Raw genomic sequence first — 20,735 nt, forward strand, 5'->3', positions numbered from 1 at the left:
GTTGCATTTTCTCTGGCTAAGGCTTGGCATTTTTCCTCCTAAAAACTCTTGTGTGATACGTTTTCATAAATGACAACTCATGCTTGATCAGCTCTGCTGTTTTTAAGGGAAATGCGGAGTTGGCAGTGCACTTACAGGCCTCCCAACCCAGGGTGCCTCCCCGAGCATCACTCGTGGCCGTGTAGTTTCCCACTGTCGCCAGTGGGTGCCTCTCTTGGCACTGCTTATTGTACTCTCCGGCTGGCTGGTGGGACAGAGCCTGGAAAGAAACTGATCCTTTTCTTGTCTTGAGTTCTGTGGAGGTTTACTTGCATCTAAAGAAAGGAAAAATAATAATAATTTAAAAAGCTTAAAAGATGAAAACACTTTCCTTAATATTACTAGCACTGGTTTCCCTAGAAAGAAATTTTTTAGACTCAAGGCTCTGTGAAATGGCTCTCCATTTCTTATTTTATTTTGTTTTCAAGGAACGATGCAGCCTGTGGTCATTTATCTTGCTGTACGCAGCCCAGACAAAGACCTGAGTGTTCACCGAGGAAACCGGACTGTGGCATGAGTAACTTCCAGGCTGCAGCTGCCAGGCTGGCTGCTGGGCTGGCGTGCGGGATGCACTTGTTTCCATTGGTATTGCTTAGCCCCTCCCAGCTGGACCAGAGGGTAATGAAATGTGAATTAGACTCTTAAAACAAAGTTAGTAAGTCCACAACTTAGCAGACATACAGATGTCTCCACTTATCCTTGCTATTTTTGTAGCAGCTACACAGAAATGCCATAATACTGTTGTTATACAGGAACAGAAGAACTTTTTAAAGTTGTACTTGTCTACCTTAGACAAGAGCTGCAATATTTAGCAAATGCTGCAGAGCTGGAAGAACAGCTTCATGGAAGCGCAGTTTCTCAGTCATTGACTTAAAAACGTTTTGCACTATTACAGTTTGGGGATTTTTTTTTTGTGATAGGAAGTTATTTTTTCCCAGACCGCAAGTTTGGGGAAGCTGAACTTCAAGTGGCTTCTTCAGCTTTGTTTTTATTTTGAGTTATACTGAGACTATCTTACAATGTCAGCTGTGATAATTGAACTGCATAAGCTTTCTTCAGATGAGATTGAGACCAAAAAGGATTCCAAGTCAGGTTTTAAGGAAGGCAAATTCAGTGAATCATGTGCCGATTATCACGGTTTTCAACTTCACTGCTCGCATTCTGCACCAGCTGGTAAGCAAGCATTTATACAAACTATTTCCTCAAATATGTATCTTTTTATTCATGTAACGTGTTCCGGGTAAACTGTAAGACCCAATAAAGAAAGCACAGGATTCTTCACTGTCACTTGCATGCAATATATGAAGTAATTTTTAATTTAGATAAAGGGTAGAACATATGTCTTTGTAAAAAAAAAAAAAAAAAAAAAAAAATTCAGTGTCTCCTGAGCACTGTAGCATATAGAGTACTGCTGGAAGAAGAGCCCGAGAGACTGTTACCTTTGCATTCCCTGGAAGATGAGCTTTCCATAGCAGGTGACATAGTTTTTTGTGTAAGTTCAGAGCAGCCCCAGCAGCTGCTCTGGTATTAGACTTTGCAAGTGTGTGTATAAGGTGTGCTCTCTCATGTTTAGCACTGTGGCTCCTATTCTGCTTTTCTCTAGGTTTTTTTTATCATATCAGGGTTTGTAAAGGAGGAACTGCATAAGCTGTAAGATTTTTTTGACCACTGTGGCTTATTGTTTTAATTTTGTGGCAGGTGTTATGTATAGCCAGAACAGGTCCCCAAAAATGTCAATTAAATAAGCATCACGAGACTTTAGTTTCTCTGAAAATTCATACTTAGGAAAAATACAGAATGTAGCTGCCTTGGCAGCTGCATTTAATCAATAGAATAATATCAGTTAGCACCTTCTAAAGTACTGGATGGTCATTCAGCTAGAAAATACCTTTTAGAAATGACTACTCTGACTTCTTGTGGACTATGTATGTGTCTTAAGTCACTCAACTCCCAAGGGATAATTTGATTTTGATCATGTTTTCACTTGCTTATGACCCCCGGAACAAAGTACAGACAAGAGAAATGGAGAATATCTGAATGTGACACTTGATCTTGTGCCAGGACAACCAACCTGCAGTGGAAGATTGCAACTTTCACTTGGCTGAAGTCGGTGAATATGTAAATAAATCTTTGATATTTTTAACTCTGCAACGAACTGTTGGAACTTTTTTACTTAGAAATTCAGTTCTTACATGTTAAAATGGTCAAATGGTTGGGATGTCACGCTATCTGTTATTTCGCAAGAAAACCAGATAACTTGTGCTTTCCCTAATAGAGATTTGCTAACTTCCCATAAAGCCTTCACTAAATTTTGTAAAACAGAATTTTCTCAGTAGATGCACTTGTGAAAGTTTATCTTGTATGTTAGCAAGTTTTTGCAAAGTCAGGAAACAAGCGTCTGTTCTCCTGGGATCCTATAACATAAATTCAAAATTACCTCTTTTACACTAAAGAAGTGTCACTAAAGAATTTATGCCTGTGCTAGCTGATCTACTTTGCTATGTTCCCTAAGCATCCAAGTAATCTGTTCTAGCCTACCTAGTCGATCAAGAGTAAAATGAACTTTCAGCATGAGCAGCATATTGTTTGTGGAGCTATACCATTCAGAGCTCTGCAGGAAAGAGACACTAAAAAATCAAATCTCTTTGTTGGGATTCTTCCATTTGGAAAGATTATTATTTTCTTTTTAAAATAATTGTCTTGCAAATATTTGTTGCAAACACTGTTTACTATTCCTAAAGCAGGAACAGTTCTAGCAAGTATCTCTGACAAATGTGTTGTTGGAGTTTGAAGATTTCTTGGTTTGTGTGTTGGCACCGTGGATAGAATTAAAAAAGCTGATATATTGTCTTAGTATTTTGGGGGTTTATGAACGATGACTTAAAGCAAATGCAATCTCATCTTTTGCCTTGTAAAATTTTCTGTCATATATTTTACTAGGGTTTAAAGTAAGCAAGCCCTTTGTAGTTTCCAATGTTGTGTTGGCTGAAGTCTGAATGGAACAGTGTAAACAAGTCCTATTTGGCTTCCACATGTCATTTCCCAGAAGGAACTTCTACTTGCTTAGCAATGGCTATTGATAAAAATAAACAGCTTTTGCTTATACTGAAATGACAGACCCTATTTCTTCATGATTAGTCTATTTCCCAACAATGATCTTTCATAGGCAAAATGAAAATTTCGAGCTATGGGAAGTAACTGAAATTTTGCTCTTAGAATTGAGGTGCGGTTTTGTTTTTCTCAGATAGCGTTACTAGTATGAAAAGCTGCAATGAAATCAGCATCCTACATCAGGGTGCTGCACTGAGGTTTGTTAGTGTTGGCTCCTCTGCCCCACAGGACTCCACCCTCCACAGTTGCAACCTTGGGAATCTTATGTTTAGCCTCAATGCTCCTGTTGATTTTTCAATGTGTTTTAAAGAGGATTTAAAGATGTCTCCTTTAAAATAACTCAAATCAACAAATGGTAGTAGAAGGTACATAAGATATGAGAACATAAATAGTCAGTGTGAACCTACAAAAAAGCAGCAACAGAAAAGAACGTGTCCTTTTTTCTGTTCAATCTGCTGTCCACATATTCAGTTGTTATGAGAGTTTTATTGTTTAAAATTTATTATGCCATGCTTGTGCTATGATATTTTGTATATAAAGCAGATAATTCAATATAGGGAGATTATCACTTAAGAACATCTTTTTTTCTTGTAGTAGTGATGTGTTAATTTTAAACATAACACCTAACGGTGCAAATACAGCAAAGTGAATACTCTGACAAAGTGAAGTGATATCCTGAAATTCAGTCTGATGTTCTTGGAATGGAAAATGGAAATGTAATTAGAAGACCTCATGTCTGTTCAGAGTTGCTGGGACAGGAAAATAGTAACTATATTTTTTTTGAACCTGCTGTAACCAAACCCATTGCAATGGGATACAAATGTTAAATTACTTTCCTACATGTCTCTTGTTAAATAAGAAATAATTTTGTTATTAATAAGCTTAACTTCCTGCATGTCACTCCATTTTCAATTCTGATGCAAGTACCAATCCTGAGGCACATTTATTTGAGATCTGCAGATATGTCATAATACATTGCAGAGAGTAATAATACTAGAATAAGAACAGTATTGTGAAATTAACATTCTGTGTATAGAATTCATACTTTTTCCATGCAGAGTGTCATTACAATCTTTGGGAGTTTATCACCTGCAGTGTAACAATGAGAATTTTTTCAAAATATGAAATTCTGAAATGTGTGACCAAGTTCGGTTGGCGAATGCTCCACGAGCACATTGATGACCAATGTTGGTTTCCTCCGCACTCGGGTTACCTGGACTCTGGGTGAAAGCTTGAATGGAGCGGTGATACTTGTAGACCCGGTGGATAATATGGAGTTGATGGCTTTTTAGAGATGCCAAGCTATCTTTAAGAAAATAACGCTTATTTTGATTTATATGCTACTTATTCTGCAAAGAATTTTTAACACAGTATGATAACGTGAATGCCTGTGTCACAGCTACAGCAATTTGTTTTCACCTATGGACCACAGAAGGCTATTCGCAATATAGAAATTATAGGACCAGATGTCTGTTGTATTTGCCAGGGTAGAACTTCCCCCAGGACCTGGTGTATTTGCTGTTCAGACTTCTCACATGAAGCAAAGCTAATCTGAATATTCCAGCTGTAAATATTTGTGCAGATATAAACCTTACTATCCCTGATAGATGCTGTTCTGCTTCATCTCCTATTAGCCTGGAAATGACTGAAAACGTTCAACCTACGATAATGGCCTTTCTCTCCTAATCTTTGCTTTACAACTATAAGACAAATCATACTCAAACACTTCTTCACATAAATTCTCTAAGATGTTCCTAACGATGGTTTTGTCCAAATAACTCTTGATCTAGAATAAAGAAACCTCTTAAATATATGCTAAAAAAAAAAAGCATGAGCCATAAGTAAGGTCTTAGTAGTGTAACCAGTAGTGGTGGGGTCACTCAAACTCTCAGGAAATGAGACGTGCACTAAGTCACACAGATTTGACTTTGACTTTTGGTAGAATGGTACAAGGCTAGAGGAACATTTTTTTTCCTGCCTTTTTTGTGGTTCTTTTACTGATGAGTTTTTGAGGGAAGGGATGTGAAAGTTATTTTCCAGAGAATAGTTGCTATGTTTCAGAAGTTATTTTTACTGCTGATCTAGTTATGTATTAGAAATCACCTATGTGCTGTATGATTAAGGGCACGTTTTTGCGAAATGCTTTAATCCATATGGCACAGAAAACACTGGGTAAAGATGGTGTAACTGCATAAACACTTTCAGAAGCAGTGGGGGTGGTTTGAGTTTCATCAACATAAAATGAAATCCCTTTCTGGACATCCAAACATGTCGGGATTAAGAGGAAAGGATGAGCAAAGCTTGTCCTTGTTTGCCATCAGAATAAATAGGATGAAAAAGACAATAACTTAGCAAATTTTCCTACAGGTATCTGCCCCTGTTTTTCCTTTCCGGGATGGTTATAAGAGGCAGCAGCAGACTGAGCTCTGAGTGCTTGCTGTTATCCCTCTCAGCAACCTGTCTAGACATCTTGCTACATCACCCTCTCTGAAAAACTTTCCACAATGCACGTATCACACCTTTATGGGGGTGTCGCATCACAGAGGAATGAAATTATGTACTTTGCCTTCTAGTTTCATCTGGTATCACAAAGTGGTGTGGCATTGTCCTCAAAAAAGAGCATTTCCTTCACTGAAATGGAAATATTTAACAGGAATTTGGGGGGGAGGGGAATCCAAAATCTACAGCTTTTACTTGATTTTTTTTGATTGCAAAGCTCTCCATGAACATCCCTTAACTGAATATGTTTCCTGAAACACCAAAATACTTCTGCTTACTGAATATCTGCTAAATCAGTGTTTCTTACTTATAAACTTAAGGCAGTTTAATTGCTGAATGAAATTTTCTTTCTCTTTATTTAAAATTTGAGAAGTGCTTCAGTCATAGTTGCATCATGATGTCCAGGGGACTGAATAAAAAAGTTGTAGCTTTTTGCATAAATCTGTACCACACCACCAATTTGCCTTAATTACTCACATTAGGATTACATAGTAGAACCAAGACGGGAGCAGACACGATACACAGGACATGATGTCTAATGGTTGCAGTCCAACTGAAGTCCGTCTTCACATGAGCTCTGTAGGAAGCTGCAGTCCATTGCAGAATCAGGACTTGAACCGCCTACAGTAACCTAATTTTTGAAACTGTGTGTTTACTTGAAGTGATAAATCTAACAAAGTAATTTTTTTCTCAGATTAGGTGCTATTTTTCTGCTCTTCTCTTCCATTTTCGCTTACAAAACAAAAGGTCAAGAAATGCATTTTTCTATCATTTCAAGAAGCAGTTGAGAGACTCCTGTCAGGAAGATCAATATTCAGAAATAATCCTTCTACTCGTTATGCCATGTCAAGCTAACATTTAGTTGAAAGCCATCAAGAAACATAATTCAGCAGTAAAGCAGAAATATGAGTTATTAGCAGTCTCTAACCTCAATACAGTACGCATTTCATTATTTCAGATGGATAACATTAATTCTAACTTTACCTTGGAGGCAGACTTTACTATGTCCAAATCACCATAAGTAAAAAGCTGCCAGTTTTGAAAACGAAGTGGGCTTCTTGTGTGGTGATTTACAGATGGACGGAAAGCGGGGAGAAAGCATATTCGCTCGTTGAGTCCCAGCCTCCATGTGCCTAAGTTACATAGCATGTCTTCAGTCGAGCTGAGACTTTAGTACTACCAACAGTCAATCTCTTTGCTATTCAGCCTAAAGATGTACTACAAGCTACAACTGGAAGATCTTTCTCTCTTTGGTGCTATCCTCTATACCAAAATTTCATTAATAATACAAGAAATAAACCTGTAGCTAATGAATAATTCAGAGATTGTGGAGAGGCCTAACATACTGAGGCGTTCACCTCTGGCCTCGGGGTCATGACTTCTATCCTCATGTGGCTACAATAAATGGAAACTAAGCTGGATATAGAAATGTAATTTTTCCCAGAGGCATCGTTTCTCTTCTGTGCTCTTCCTTCCTCTAATGAGCTATTTACTTTCAATTTGAGAGTGGGGTAGGTCAACTAACTGAGTGAAGACACTCTAATGATTTATAATCATGGATTTTATTCCCCAACTTCCCTCCGTAGCAATAGATGAAGTATGTCTGCACAAAGAATACTTTGCCCTCGCAGGTAATGTTAAAACTTTCCCAGATTTGAAAGGCAAGGTCAACACTTACAAAACAGATCAGTGCGGACTTGGTAACAAAGGGTCAAAAAATGGGGAACAAGAGTTGAGTCTGAACAGTCTTCCCATAGCATGGTATATCTTACACCTGCAAAGCCTGAATACAGCAATGAAACCCTTGTGCCTCAGTTGTTAGTAGTGGGTCTGTATGCTTAAGTCTTTTATCCTTGAATAATGGGCGTAAATTGGCAAGCAGGTCTCCAGTATAATACAGGATGCAAGATCAGTCAGTGTGGATGGGGAGGTCACTAATTTCTTAAAAATTTAAGTCTGAGGATATGTCTCTATATGCTATTGTAACAACATGTGTTAAAAGAACAAGTCTGGAGGTCGTGAGTGTTACAAGCAGAGCGGACTGATAGCCACGTATTGATAAGCTTTGTAAGTAAAAGATGCTCCTTTGGTGGTGCAGGATACAGTTGTATTCTATCGTTGAACACAGACTTTACTGTAAGATCTAATGGCAATGTCTAGACAGTACGCAATAAGGAAACAAATGATGTCATTTAGTACATGGTCTATAAGCTATTGCTTACAATCAGCTTCTTTTTTTTCTGTTAATAAAACAACCCATATTTGGGTTTCTGTTACACTATCATAAATGTATAGAAACTCTAGCAGATTTTTCTAGACCTTTGTGATATTTGTATCAGTATTGTAATATGATGTAAGTCAATCTTATTTTTTAAAAAAACAACAAAACTTCCTGAAAACACAAGCTTAGTAATATTTAAAGAGACATCATGGGAGAGAGACAATTGTACGCAGAGTTATCTGTGCAGGCAGCTGAATGTTATAAATAGAAAGAGTTTTGAGTGGTGCTGGAAGAGACAAGTATGTTTTTCCAAAAGCACATGGTGAGAAAGAATTTGGCTGCCTGTTAGTCTCAATGCTAAAATGTGCTGGTTTGTCGCTAAAATAATAAATTGATGGCATCTTTCAGAGTTATGTATTTATATATGCAAAAGTATAAGTAGCTATTTAGGTCTCCATCATATTTGTGGTCCTGCTGAAGTCACTTAGATCCCAATACATCAATCTCTTGAGCCATTACAATTATACCACACCTCTGGCTGTATATTTTTTGTAAAGAGAATTAGCTTCAGGTTTCTATTTTAATGCTCTGATTGAACATTTAAGATGATTAATTCTTAAATACATAGGTACTTTTTCTGTATCAAAATGAAATAGATAGCATTGCAAAACAGCATCCTAAATTACATCATGTATGGTAAATCTCTTAAGTAAGCAATAGCCTTCCTTATTTTCCTGCTATACTTCTGCTTTGCTCTGTAATGCAGCAGGCTTCATGAAAATTCATACTGTAGTCAGCTACTAATATTAATTATTTCAGAATGCTGCTAACAAGAAAGGTAGTAAAATGTTTAGTGAATTTTCTTCAAAGGAAGAGAATGATGTATGTTGAAGACGAACTGTATCAGTCACCTGAGTCCTACAGTGCAAGCTAATTTCCACAGCGCCTTTTTCTTGCGTATTTTGAAATAAAGAATTTTCTTGTACATCCTATTAAAAAGGAAATTCTCTTTTACTTATGTTTATCTGCAAGGTTTTCTTCTGGTAGTTGCTTTAAATACTCTTTTTCTTCATTTCTTTTTCTCCTGGTCTATTTCTTCAATGATAAGGAATAACAGGTCAATCATACTGTGCGTAGCACTGGGATTGTGAATAAGAGGTTAGAAGTGATTTCTGCTTTCCTTACCTAGGCATTGAGAAAGGGCTAAATACCAGAATGCCACGAAGTCACTAAAATAACTTGAGTGAGTCCACACTGTAAGCTTTTTCTCATCTTATTATGGTATATCTTTGCCTTTTATATTCCAAACATTTTGATTTTGACACTGCAAAGCTGCTTCCACATCTCTTTCCATTCAAAAGTTTTCAATTCTGCAGGAAAAGGTTATAAAATATTCAGGGAAAACACCCTTCTAGGGCTATTCATTTACTCAATCTTTCCTTCACCCCAACAACATTTTGCTGAACCTGAACAAGGAAACTAATAAATTTTTTAGGTGAACTACCATCAAAATCTCATGTTGCTATGTCATAGATTTATGCTCCAGATTCCTGCTGTCTGATTCTGTTTTGCCAAAGGATGATACATACAAGGTCTGCACACTTTCTCCTCCAGGATCCTCACCAAGGCAAGCTCTGTTAGTGCAGCTATAGCGAAACAAAACTTAATGAATAGAGGTTCTTGCCCTGTGAGCCTTGCCAAGCCAAAATGGCTTTTTTTTTTTTTTTTTTTTTACTCAATGGCACTTTGACAGACTGAAGACTGGATTATGGCCAGTCTTTTGGAAAGGCAGTTTCTGATGTACATCAGTCAAGAGTATAATATGTTCATCTGTGGGTTTCCTAAAATGACTGTCTTGAAAAACGCATGGACTCTGGAAGCTGTTTCTAAGAAAACAAAGGATGATGGAAAGAGAAGCCTAATTTTGCTACGATGCTTGAGTTGCCTGCTCGTTGTGGCTCTGCGGAATGCCTGGTATGAGGTGCCGATTGTCACTGCTCATTCTACTGACTGAACTTAACGCTATTTTAGAAACAAAAAGTAGTAAAAATAGCAAGTGTATTCTGGGATAGCACTGGTATATTTTCTTTCTGTCAAAAAAAAAAAAAGAAAAAAGATTGAGTCATTCAGGATTAAGGAACTTGGAGTCTCTGTATATTTATGTGACCTTTTTATTTTTGTTTATAAGAACCCAAGGAGAACATAAATCTTCAGAATTCAAGGATGATCCAAACTAAGTTGAGTGAAGTTTATTCCAAATGTTGATATCTTATTCTTCTGGAGAGTGACTTGGCCTTGTTCTCTGACTAATTTAACTAAATGATGTAACAAATGTGAGGGGTTTTTATATCTTTTTCCTTCATTTCTGGAAGAATGCAATACACACTTTTCACACAGGACATATTACCGGCTTGTTCACTTACCTCAGGAAGGAAATAGGAAGGGTCATTCAAAGAAGTACAAATTTATAGACATTTTGTCATCCTCAAAATTCACAAAGTTTAATACAATGCATTTTTGGCATGTTCTAGTCTTTCTCTTAATAGTATCTGTTACAGTAGAGTAGTTAAATGTGATAACCGTTACTTTTAGATAAACCTTGTTTCCTAATGTCATAATTTTGATCTCCATAAGCTTTTCTTCCCATCTTCTTTGCTGGGAAAAGCAAAGCGCAGAAGATTTGGCAACTCTGGGAGGGAACTGTTAGGTTTTTCTGTCCTTCATACGACTTATAGGAATTATCATACTGACTCAGGTCAAAATCTACCTTGTTTGGTATGTTGTTTTCTGGCGATCAGTATCTGCTATTTCAGAGGAAAGGAGAACAGGAAAGCAACTCGTTGGCCATGTTTCCAGTGCTTCCTCAAGGATATCCTACCACTCGATCAAACTAAGCGGTGCAGAATTCCTGCAGGAGGTCTGGTACTCAGCTTGACAAAAATCAATCTTCAGTTTCACAAATGCAGAGTTCAGTCACTTGAGACACAAGTTCCCAAACCACTGCTTTTAGCTAGTGCAAAATCGGGGTAAAGTCTGCTGAAATGAATCTGAAGAAAACCCAAACGACCCTCTAGAACTGATCATCTAATGATTTTCACTGAAAAACCTCATAACTAACATTAGGAATTTGATTTGTAATCTGGTATTCACATTTTGGCACCAATGTTGATTCTTTTCTTTCTCTGTAGCTCATATACACAAGCTCTGTTCTTCACGACCAGAACATATTCTCCTCTCCCTTTTGATTTACTCTGTATTGAGTATTTGAAACAGACTTCCTCTCTGCTCAAATTCCTAACTTTTCTCCTGACCTTCACATAAAGGTAACTTTTCTTATCTGTCCATCAACACTTTTGATTCGGTTTCATCTCACTTGTGACTTTTCACTTCACATTGCATGTCTATTTTTTATTTTTAGCATCTGTTTTCTCACTCATTCCTTTACACCTCTCACTTTAGGAGTGATAACTATTCCCAAGTATAACACACTATAAACATTCATCTTCAGTTCCTTTTTTAAAACCAATTGTTTAACTTTCAGGTACTTTCAGTACTTTAACTTTTCTTACCCCCCTCTTTTAATACTCTGACTTACTCCTCATTAATAAGATCCTTTGTGACTTTCTCTGCTAGTCCCAATTGTATGATCTTACTACCATTAATTATTTCTATTTCTTTCATATTTTCCTTTTCTATCTTAATCTTCTTTTTTTAAAAAATAGAGGAAACTTATTCCCTCCTTTTAAAAAAAAAAGTCTGAAAAATCATATTTTTAATACTTTCTGTGAAGAAGAGAGCTAAAATAAGGAGGGGAGTTTGAAGTTGATATTTCTAGGCATTTTTTGTGAGTGCAAAAACTTTATTTTTCCAATTTTAAAAGTAGGCACAGTAAGGGCAGGGTTTCCTGCTGCTATAAAGCTGAGAACAGCTGTTCATTCACAGAATTTCACCTTTTTGCTTCAGCTAGGGGTTTATCTCAAACTTCTAACACAGACATACATAGTTTTTAATCCTGTAGAATATTGCCCCAGGGAAGTTCAACTGTGAGCATAAAAATTGTCTTGTCTGAATGATATAGTGAAGCTCTTGAGGAGTCACTTAGAGGAAGTGAGGAGGTGCTCAAAGACTGTTCCACTGTTTCTCCTTCATCAGAGAAAGCTTTTGCTGCAATGAAGTGGTCATTTACTCATATGGCTATACTTGAAGCATTAATCTTTTGTTAAAAAAAAAAAAAAACCTTAAAGCAACTTTAGCTACTGCGAAGGAACAGTTGAAGTGAGTTTCAAAGAAAGATTTTTACTTTATGGATTTGTTTGTTTTTTTAATAGAAATGCAGATCGATTTGTTTAGAGTAATGCTTGCAGATAGCTCTGCAGAAATGAATTTGCAACTAACGGCTAAGAGTGAAAAAACGGTTTAGCTATTTCTCCTGAAAAGATGAGGAGGAGAACCAAGGAATCTCTTGGATGTGCCAAGCTTGTGGCAACATGCTTTTTGAAGCATTTTATGTGGTGATTTGAGATCTTGTTAAAAGCTGGAACAACTCACAGTGCATATATACATATGTTGACTTCTTCGAGAACAGATTGGGAAGGCGACCACTTAGCGCTGTCAGGGTTCCTTTGTTCACTGCCACGCGTGCCACGTGCGAGTGAAACAAAGGTGTGGGTGTAATCCAGGCTTTGGATTTGTAACGGCAAGCGGGACATAACCATATGCCCGAATGTTCCCCCTGGGCTTTTGAGAAGATATTTAAAAATAAGAGATATAAAAACCAGATGAATGTTACAAATATGAAGCTACCGTACATTCCAAGTTGGCTTGTTAGCTTTGTTCAAACTGTCCTCCAAAAATAGTTCTGATGATAATGCCAAGAGTTTAATGATGCCATGAGATTATTTCTCTCTGCTGCTGCACAGGGCAGCAGGACAAAAAATTTCTCTTATTCATCTTTTTTTTTTTTTCTATAGTAGGAGAGAAAGCCTTAAATATGCTGTTCGAACACATGAAAGAACACACCATCTTGTTAGCTAATTAGCAAAAGTTCTGCAGGCTTGTTCTGCAACACCAGCTTTGATTAGTAAAGCACTGCGATTTTTTATAACAAGTTAGAGCAGCTACTTGCTGTCAGACTATCTGGTAGAGCCCTGACCAGAAATTTCATTACAGGTACGAGTAATATTAGGAAACATGATTCTGATAATGTTTAAAAACTTGAGATAACTGTCATGAACTTGATACAAGAGTGTAAGATTTTTAAGGACTTTCCACCCAATAGTATCTTTTCCATACAAAGCAACTACCAACAAGCCAACTCCCTCTATTCTCTAAAAAAGCTCCCAGTGTCCAAATCAACTCCAAATGTGCTTTCGTTCCTCAGATTGAGGATGATGATCAGATGTGAACAAAAGCTACTGCGCAGAGCTCTCTTAAGAAATCCAAATAGGTTTTGGAAGAGGTGTTTATTACAAATCAAGGGTTTGAGTGTTTAGAGTCAAGCTGATAATTTTGTTCTCAAAAGTGGAATCCAACTGTCGTCTCAGATTGTCTTCTTGCCATTACAGTCTGAATTACATTTTGATGCATTTTATAACTTAAAAAAAAAACCACAACTCCTCGCTAACACCACAGCGTAGCACCCAGTGCCGTCTAAAGCGCTTGCACTTGTCTTTGTTGTGTATCTAAATTTTCCTCTGAAAGGGATACTGAGCGTCCTGACTGCACAAAGTTCTTTGTTTTCCCCCTCTGCACTGGCACGCACCAGCACTGCCTCTGAGGCTGCTTGTTTAAGAAACCCTGGGCCTCGGTCTGCATTCCTCAGTGTCAGCCTCGGGTAGCTGCAGCACAGCACGGCGGTATAATACAAGTTGAAACTGCGGTCCTATTGCCTTGGATGTCAGTTAACGCTTAAAACATGCTCCAGTAGATAGTAGTTGCACAGCATCAGTATACTACAAATACACTGAGCCTTGAATTTAAAGTTCCTTTGTTGATTATTCCTTCCCAAAACTTTAATTCCAACAGAAAAAGACGGTCAACTCTTACGCAGAGTCACACAATAAGTAATTATCCAAACAGTCTTTAAATGTGTGTAGTTGCACAAGATGTCGAAAAGATTAAATTATCAGGAAATTCTGCAGGTGAATTTTAACTTGGCCATGTTCTTGCAGCATACGCTTAGGCTAAAATTCAATATCCATGTTTCAAGGTGTGTAGCTAAAATTAAACCTCACAAGGTGTAGTGACAAGAATTGTAAGCTTAGTCATCTCAAGAAGTTTGACCGCTTCTTTTGTGAGGGTTTTGTTGTACGGAAACAAATAGTAAAAATTACATTCTATAACGACAGAACATAGCATTTCCTAATTACAGCTATTTTTTTTTTCCACAAAAGTTATACGCACACACCCCCTCCATTAGAAAACCAATAGTTAATGGTTAACAATTACCATTAACAAGGACTTTCACCATCAGTGTGTGAATCGAATTTTTGTGGTCCTCGACACTTTTTTCATTATAAATGCCTTTGCAATTCTAACATAGAAAAAGGGTAAGGATTTGCAAAATACCTTACTTAAATAAGAAACCTTGATATAAATCACTTCTCTGATATACATGTTGCATTTTAGAACTTATCTTAGATTTTATCAGATTCAATGACACTTTCACAGTGAGTAATGTGGGCTTCAGATTTTTTGTCTTTTCATCTGTCTTAATGAGGAGTGTTTCCTAGTATCACAGTATCAGGATCCTGAATACACAGGAGCTATGTGGTTAGCAAATCTTTCAGGGAAAAAAAACCTAGAAATCAAATAGCACAGCAAAACAAAGGTCTTTCTGCTTCACAGAACTCACTCAGATGGCATTTACTGCAGAAACTGGACACCACATACAAAGAACAGAATTAGCGACTAAGATGTGAGACATTATTTCTTCATCTTTACTGCTTCTGGACTGTTTAATACATTTATTTAGCTTGGGCACAAGTTAGTACTTATAAGAAAATCATCAGATTGGGTGTTGATTTAAGAGTACCAACTACTTAAACATTAAAAGGCAACTTTTAAATCATATTCATTTGTGAAAGCTATTTTTCATAGTATCTGGTGTGACACGTAGCATAGTTATTTACATGATGTATGTTAAAAACTACGACATTAAAAGGTTATGCCCTTCTATAACTAACTTTACTTTTGAAGAACGCTGGAGAACCAGGTGTAATATGGAAAAGCTGACAACTTGGTCTGTAGTTGGCTTAGCGAAAAAATAGGTGAAAGTTGGAGGTTTTATTACTTCTGCAACCATAGTCTGAAATGACCAGGGCTCTGCGTGAGCATAGCTTTCCTTTTACATAGTGCATTGAATCAAGGCTGCTGTGATAGTACTGTTATTTCTATATTCTCACTTTACTTAGAAACCATTAGTAGAAGTGATTGCAGCTGTTTTCATGATGATTAAATATGACACAGTATTCATACAGGAGAGCTTCCACAGAAACTGGGGGGCTTTGTGCCGACTTAGGCCAGGAAACAACTGGACCTCAAGTTTTGACTTCCTTGTTTTTGCTTCAACCTTTCCCATTTGGCCTCTTCCATGCTGTTTCTGGGCTACTGATAAGCCCTACATTTGTCACTGTTTTGACATATATAACAGGAAGAACACGATTGTGGAGGCGTTGCGTTCATTTTGCAATCCTCTATTAACATTTGAAATGCTGAAATTCCTTTTATTTTATGTTGATGTCTTCGAGGTTTGCTTCTTGTACCTGTAGGTGCTGATGTATCACGAGTTGGTTTCTTTTCTTTGGCGTGACTTAAAATCAGACAGGCAGACTAATTGATAGTGTTTGGGATGGTGGACAAAACCAGTATTGTTTGCACATTTTCTACTAATCAAATTATCAGAGGTGAGTAGTATTGAGACTAGAGCTTCCAGTATTTTCTTAACATGGAAGTAGTGGTCTTACAGTTGCACGATGGATGAAGTTATAGAGCTGGTCTCTGTATATTTTAAAAATAAGACTCAGATCAAAAGTTAACTTTTTCCTTTTTTCCCTCTTTTCTTTTTTCTTCTCAAACTTAGGCAGAACGTAGACTTTTCCCCTGGCTGAATTTGGTAGCTCAATGGGGACTTTTTAGGACAAAAGTCAGAGAGTGGTGAGAAAGCTACTGTCTATTGATGGTGAGGAAGCACATCTTCAACACTCAAGACATGAATGCACAGTCTCTGTAAATAAATGAGCCTGTGATGTGTATGTCACTGACTGATAGCCTCTGGAATCAATCATTAAAAATAAATCAGCATTGTGTCACTTAGCTAATGAAATATAATGCCATAAATTCTTTTTTTTTTTAGGATTCTGCAAGCCCTCTTTGATTTACTTTACCAGAAATGACTGTGCTAATATGGTGGTTCTGAGACATTCAGTCTCTGTTCTTATCCTGCAATCTTTCTGCAGAACATAAAAATGATCAACATAGGCATAACTTCACGGCTAATTTCTTTTCATCTCGTGTATTCCTCTATCAATAACCTTTCTGACTCCTTTTCTACTTAATTAACATGATGGAAGATTTGTATCTTGCAATATGACAATACAGATCAATAAGTACTGGGTAAAATGTGCTTTGCCTGTTTTTATTTCTGTGTTTGCAGTATCATTGATTCATTTCTTTGTATGAAAAGAGTGTTGTTACAAGAAACAAAAGCTCAGCCTTTGCTTCCTTGAAATCTTGGAACAGTGAGTTTCATGCTCAGCTTATCTGTAGTGCAAACACGGTATTTTCCAGAAGGCCAAGTTTGGACTAGCTAGCTATGCAATGTCCAAGCCAAGCAGAGTGTAAGAGGGAGAAGTGAAACTAGTATCCTCCTTCAGAGAGAGAGTATGGGTTTTTGAGTGGTGCATTAATGGTCCCTGCTGTTCGGTGCCTTCTTTGGAGTCCTGTGGTTTTCTTACATTTATTGAAGGATAAAGGGCTACTTCTAGTGCTCTTTTTTCTTTTTTTTTTTTTTTTTTCCCCTGCCTGAAACTTAGCCTAGAGGAAACCCGAGGAAGCTGCCTCCACCAAATGGATGCAGTCACTTAAAGCTTTTTTTAACATTTTTCTCCTATTAATATTATTCTCGCCTTCAAAGTCCATATTGCAAGTCCTGTGTTGTGATTCTTGCCCTCCTTGGAGAGAATTTGAAATAGAGAAATGATGTGATTGATAGTTCAACACACCCGCTTTAACAGGAAGAATGAAAAGCAACACATCCTTCCAAGGGTAAATTTATTTTCTAGCAAAAAATCTTTTTGGATCGATTCTAAATTTCTGCTGCAGTTGAATATAATCTTTGTAGAGCATTGTCAATACGAGACAAGTACTCTAAATATATTCAAATATGGTTTGTTTACTACTTTTCTTTTGAGCCTATTTAATCTGCATGACCCGCAACCATCAGCCATTAAGCTGATTTTAATTTTCAGCCTAAATTATAATGGCTTGAAGTGTATAACTGATTCAAAAATGTAACTGACGTGCTGTTCTAGGAGGTAAGGCAGCAAGGTAGACCCACCTCTTACAATGTGCTTTTTCTCTGTCCCACATTGCTTTTCTGTGTTCTTCCTCCACAATCAGTGGTGGTGTTCTGAAGCTGGAGAAAAATGATAAGGCTTCTTTATGGCTTTCAGGAAAGGAATTTTTATAGGATCATACCAAGAATGTGTTTGGTCATGACTTGAGAGCATGTAGGTGTTCATGGGGAAAAGGCATCTCCTGGAATAGTGCCAAAGGACCAATCTAGGAGTATGCTGGTGGCATGGTACCGTTGAAATTCATGGTTAGTAATCGCTGACCCTCATTTCTGAATCATGCAAAGGATTTGTTTGGGAGTACTGTGTCAGCCATTAAACATGCCACAGACTGTTCTAATAACTTACTGTGTTCTACATTAACAACATCATAGCAAAGGCCAACACGTGCTTGTGCCCACAATTGTTTATTTTGCTGGTAGAGACGTGGCCTCAGACCCTTGGTATGTTGAAGCTACACAGAAAGTATGCTCATTCAACCAAAACGTCATTGACAAGTATTCTTTTTTCTTGAGTTCCTTGTCTAGAAAGGATAGAGAAAGCAATTACAGCAGCAGGGTTTTGCTAATGGGACTTCACATGTTTTGTTTTATCTGCTAAACACCCATTTTGTACTGCCTAATGGTTTGGGGGGGGGGGGAGGAGAAGGTAGTTTTTCACATATACTTACTGTTTATCTACAGTATTTATGACAAAACAAGACAACCTTGGAGAAACAGATCTTGAAACTGTACTTTTTCATGCCAGATCTGTTCTCCCAGAAGTTGCCAGATGGGATTTCTTCCTGGAGAATTAACTGCTGCTTCCTCTTCCCCGTCCTCTTAAGCCAAGTGCGTAAACAGTCCAGGAAGTTTGACTGCTAAACTCCACTTCGTACTGAGTAATATTGTGTTTGTCTTATACTAAAGTCTTGCTTAGGGATGGTTCCATGGCATCTGGGTAAGGTTGGCCTTTTCATTTCCAAAATTTTGAATCTAATGTTTGCGTTAATACATTCCTGCTTCACAACGGGTCAGATATGAGAGGGATTGAGTTAGAACTCTTGTTCAAATCATCTTTTTCAGATTAAAATGGATTTGCTTGTTTTCTCACTACTGTCCCAGTCTTTGTTTAAAGTGATCTGGCAGTTCCCACTCCATAAACTGAAGGACTTGTTTAACCTGAAGGTAGAGTCTGTTGAGGCGTTAAAATGTAAACACACTAGTTCAAGGGGAATTGAATATTTAGATGTTTTGATTATTCCATTTGTGCTTGTTTTTTAGGGACCTGAATAACTTCAGTTAATCTGACTCTTGCGATTCAAGATGTAGCTGCACTATTAAGCGTTTCAGGGAAAAGCACAGGGCAGGTAATATATTGTATTACCTGCTCTGGTAGCTGCTGATCTGTGTGGTCTTCCTCTGCACTATAGCTGAAAATTAATCACCTTCTCTGTGATCTGAATGTGGACATGAGCAGTGACCAGTGCTCTGCGCTACACTGTTGTCTCAATGTTTCTCATGTTAATTTTTTTCTTAACACCAAAAGTTTCAAAAAACCTATCCCTGCTTTCTGTCTCTAGCTTTTGATTTGAGCAGTAAATTGGAATGAGTTCTCTTTAAAAATGTGAAGATTAATGTTTTGAAGAAGGATCTATTTTTATCACTTAAATGTTCTGAGAAGGATTCTTCTTGTTTATTTTGTTTGATTTTGAAACGATGTAATTATTTGACGGTATAAATATTAGCCTAAGTAGTCTCAGGTATCTGCTGCATAGAAAATATTTGTTTTTACATTCTTAACCTTGACTTATTTTCGTCTTCAAAACTCAACTTCTGGCTCGATTTACAATGAGCACACTGCTTCCATGCAAGTTGCAGTCTTCTGGTAAAATCACTTATAAAGATGAAAGCACAAAAACCTGTGCAGTTGCTTACATCTACTTGAAGTGGGTCCCCAGTTGATAAATCCCAAAATCCCTCCCCCTCAGAAACAATTTGTCTAAATAGATTTCATAAGCCTTAACCTTTTCTGAGTCACTCCTTGTTAAAGATGTTGATACATTTCAATGGTCATAATTTATCAACAAATTCAAATGGCTGTTGTAAGTTAAAACATTCATTATATTGGGATAACTTTTTCAGTAGTTCTGCCCATCTTCACTTATCTTTGGTATTGGTATATTTTGATCACACACCACAAGGAAGTTTGGACAAAATTTATGCGCTTATTTTATCGAACGGACTAGATATCTAAACTCACACTTTTTCATAGCTGTATTCAATGTATTTTGTCTGATTGAGTTAATATAAATTAATCCTGACAAAACAATAAGTTGTAGTTTACTCTGGCCTTACAAAGCAAATCAGACAAGTAAATCCTATAAGAAAATTTCATTAGTATTTGGATATAGGAAGAAAAGTCTGAAATTGTGTTACAGAATTCAGTACAGATGGGAATTGTTATTATGGAAATTTTAACTGCTTGGATATAAATACCTTTAATTATGTGAGGATTGATTAATTGTAAACATTATATCAAAGAGATTTCTTCCACCTCTGAGTGACACAACAAAGTGAGTACTAAGGCAAAAAGCATGATCTAGAAGAATAGGCAATAAAAAGTAACCTGTGGAGGAAGCAGATTATTTTTATCACAGTAATATGAAACGTGCATATGATACGAAGGCAAAGGAACAAGATTTTTTTAATTAATTCCTCGCTTTAAGCATAGGTATCAAAATAGGTACATATTTAAAGAAGACTTCCAAATAGAAAATGGTATGTACTGTTGTAGGTATACATTATGGCATACTTCCCGTCGAACTTAAGCATCATGCAGGAAAGTAATAGAGGAGCCTCACGTTTAGGATTCCCAATGTTTGGAAAACAAGAAAAAAGGGACTGTTTAAATTTTCTTTATTTTTTTTAAATGCTAAAAAAAAATTAAAAATCCAAAGTACTTCTATACGTGAAATTTTTTAAATGAGTTTTTTGTCTAAGAAACAAAATTACAGATGTTCTATACATTTCTAAATAATAAAAGAGGGAGATGGGAAGCCTGTTGGCAAATGGAAAGACTTTTATTGAATCCATGTAGTACAGCTACTTCACGGAGCAAAACCCCTCAGTTCTTCTCTCACATACTTGTATTCCCAGCTGAAATGAACGAGTCTGAAGAAATACAACCACTGTGACAGCACTTCATTTTATTATTTTTATCATACATTAGTCCTGTTCCCAGGCTAACGTGTTTATTTGAAGCATGTATGTCTGTTCTTGACTGGGCTACTGCCTCCAGACATATACGACTAT

The 20,735-nt window shown here is 37.0% G+C and overlaps 1 protein-coding gene across 4 annotated transcripts in view; it reads left to right on the top strand.

Moving 5' to 3' along the window:
- Positions 1-969: 969 nt before the first annotated feature.
- The window catches only part of ANO3 (anoctamin 3), a 204,519-nt gene continuing 184,753 nt past the window's right edge, over positions 970-20,735 (top strand). For 2 of the 4 annotated variants that reach the window (XR_008577413.1, XM_054827920.1), the window contains exon 1: positions 971-1,212. Coding sequence is in view for 3 of the 4 variants with exons in the window: in XM_054827920.1 (XP_054683895.1) it covers positions 1,059-1,212 (154 nt within the window). In the remaining variant the exon portion in view is untranslated. Of the gene's footprint in view, positions 1,213-9,714; positions 9,845-20,735 lie in introns of those variants that run through there. The other 2 variants (XM_054827922.1, XM_054827924.1) reach the window with 2 other exon arrangements.

The sequence above is a fragment of the Grus americana genome, chromosome 5 (assembly GCF_028858705.1).
Source record: "Grus americana isolate bGruAme1 chromosome 5, bGruAme1.mat, whole genome shotgun sequence".
NCBI classification, from domain to species: Eukaryota; Metazoa; Chordata; class Aves; order Gruiformes; family Gruidae; genus Grus; species Grus americana.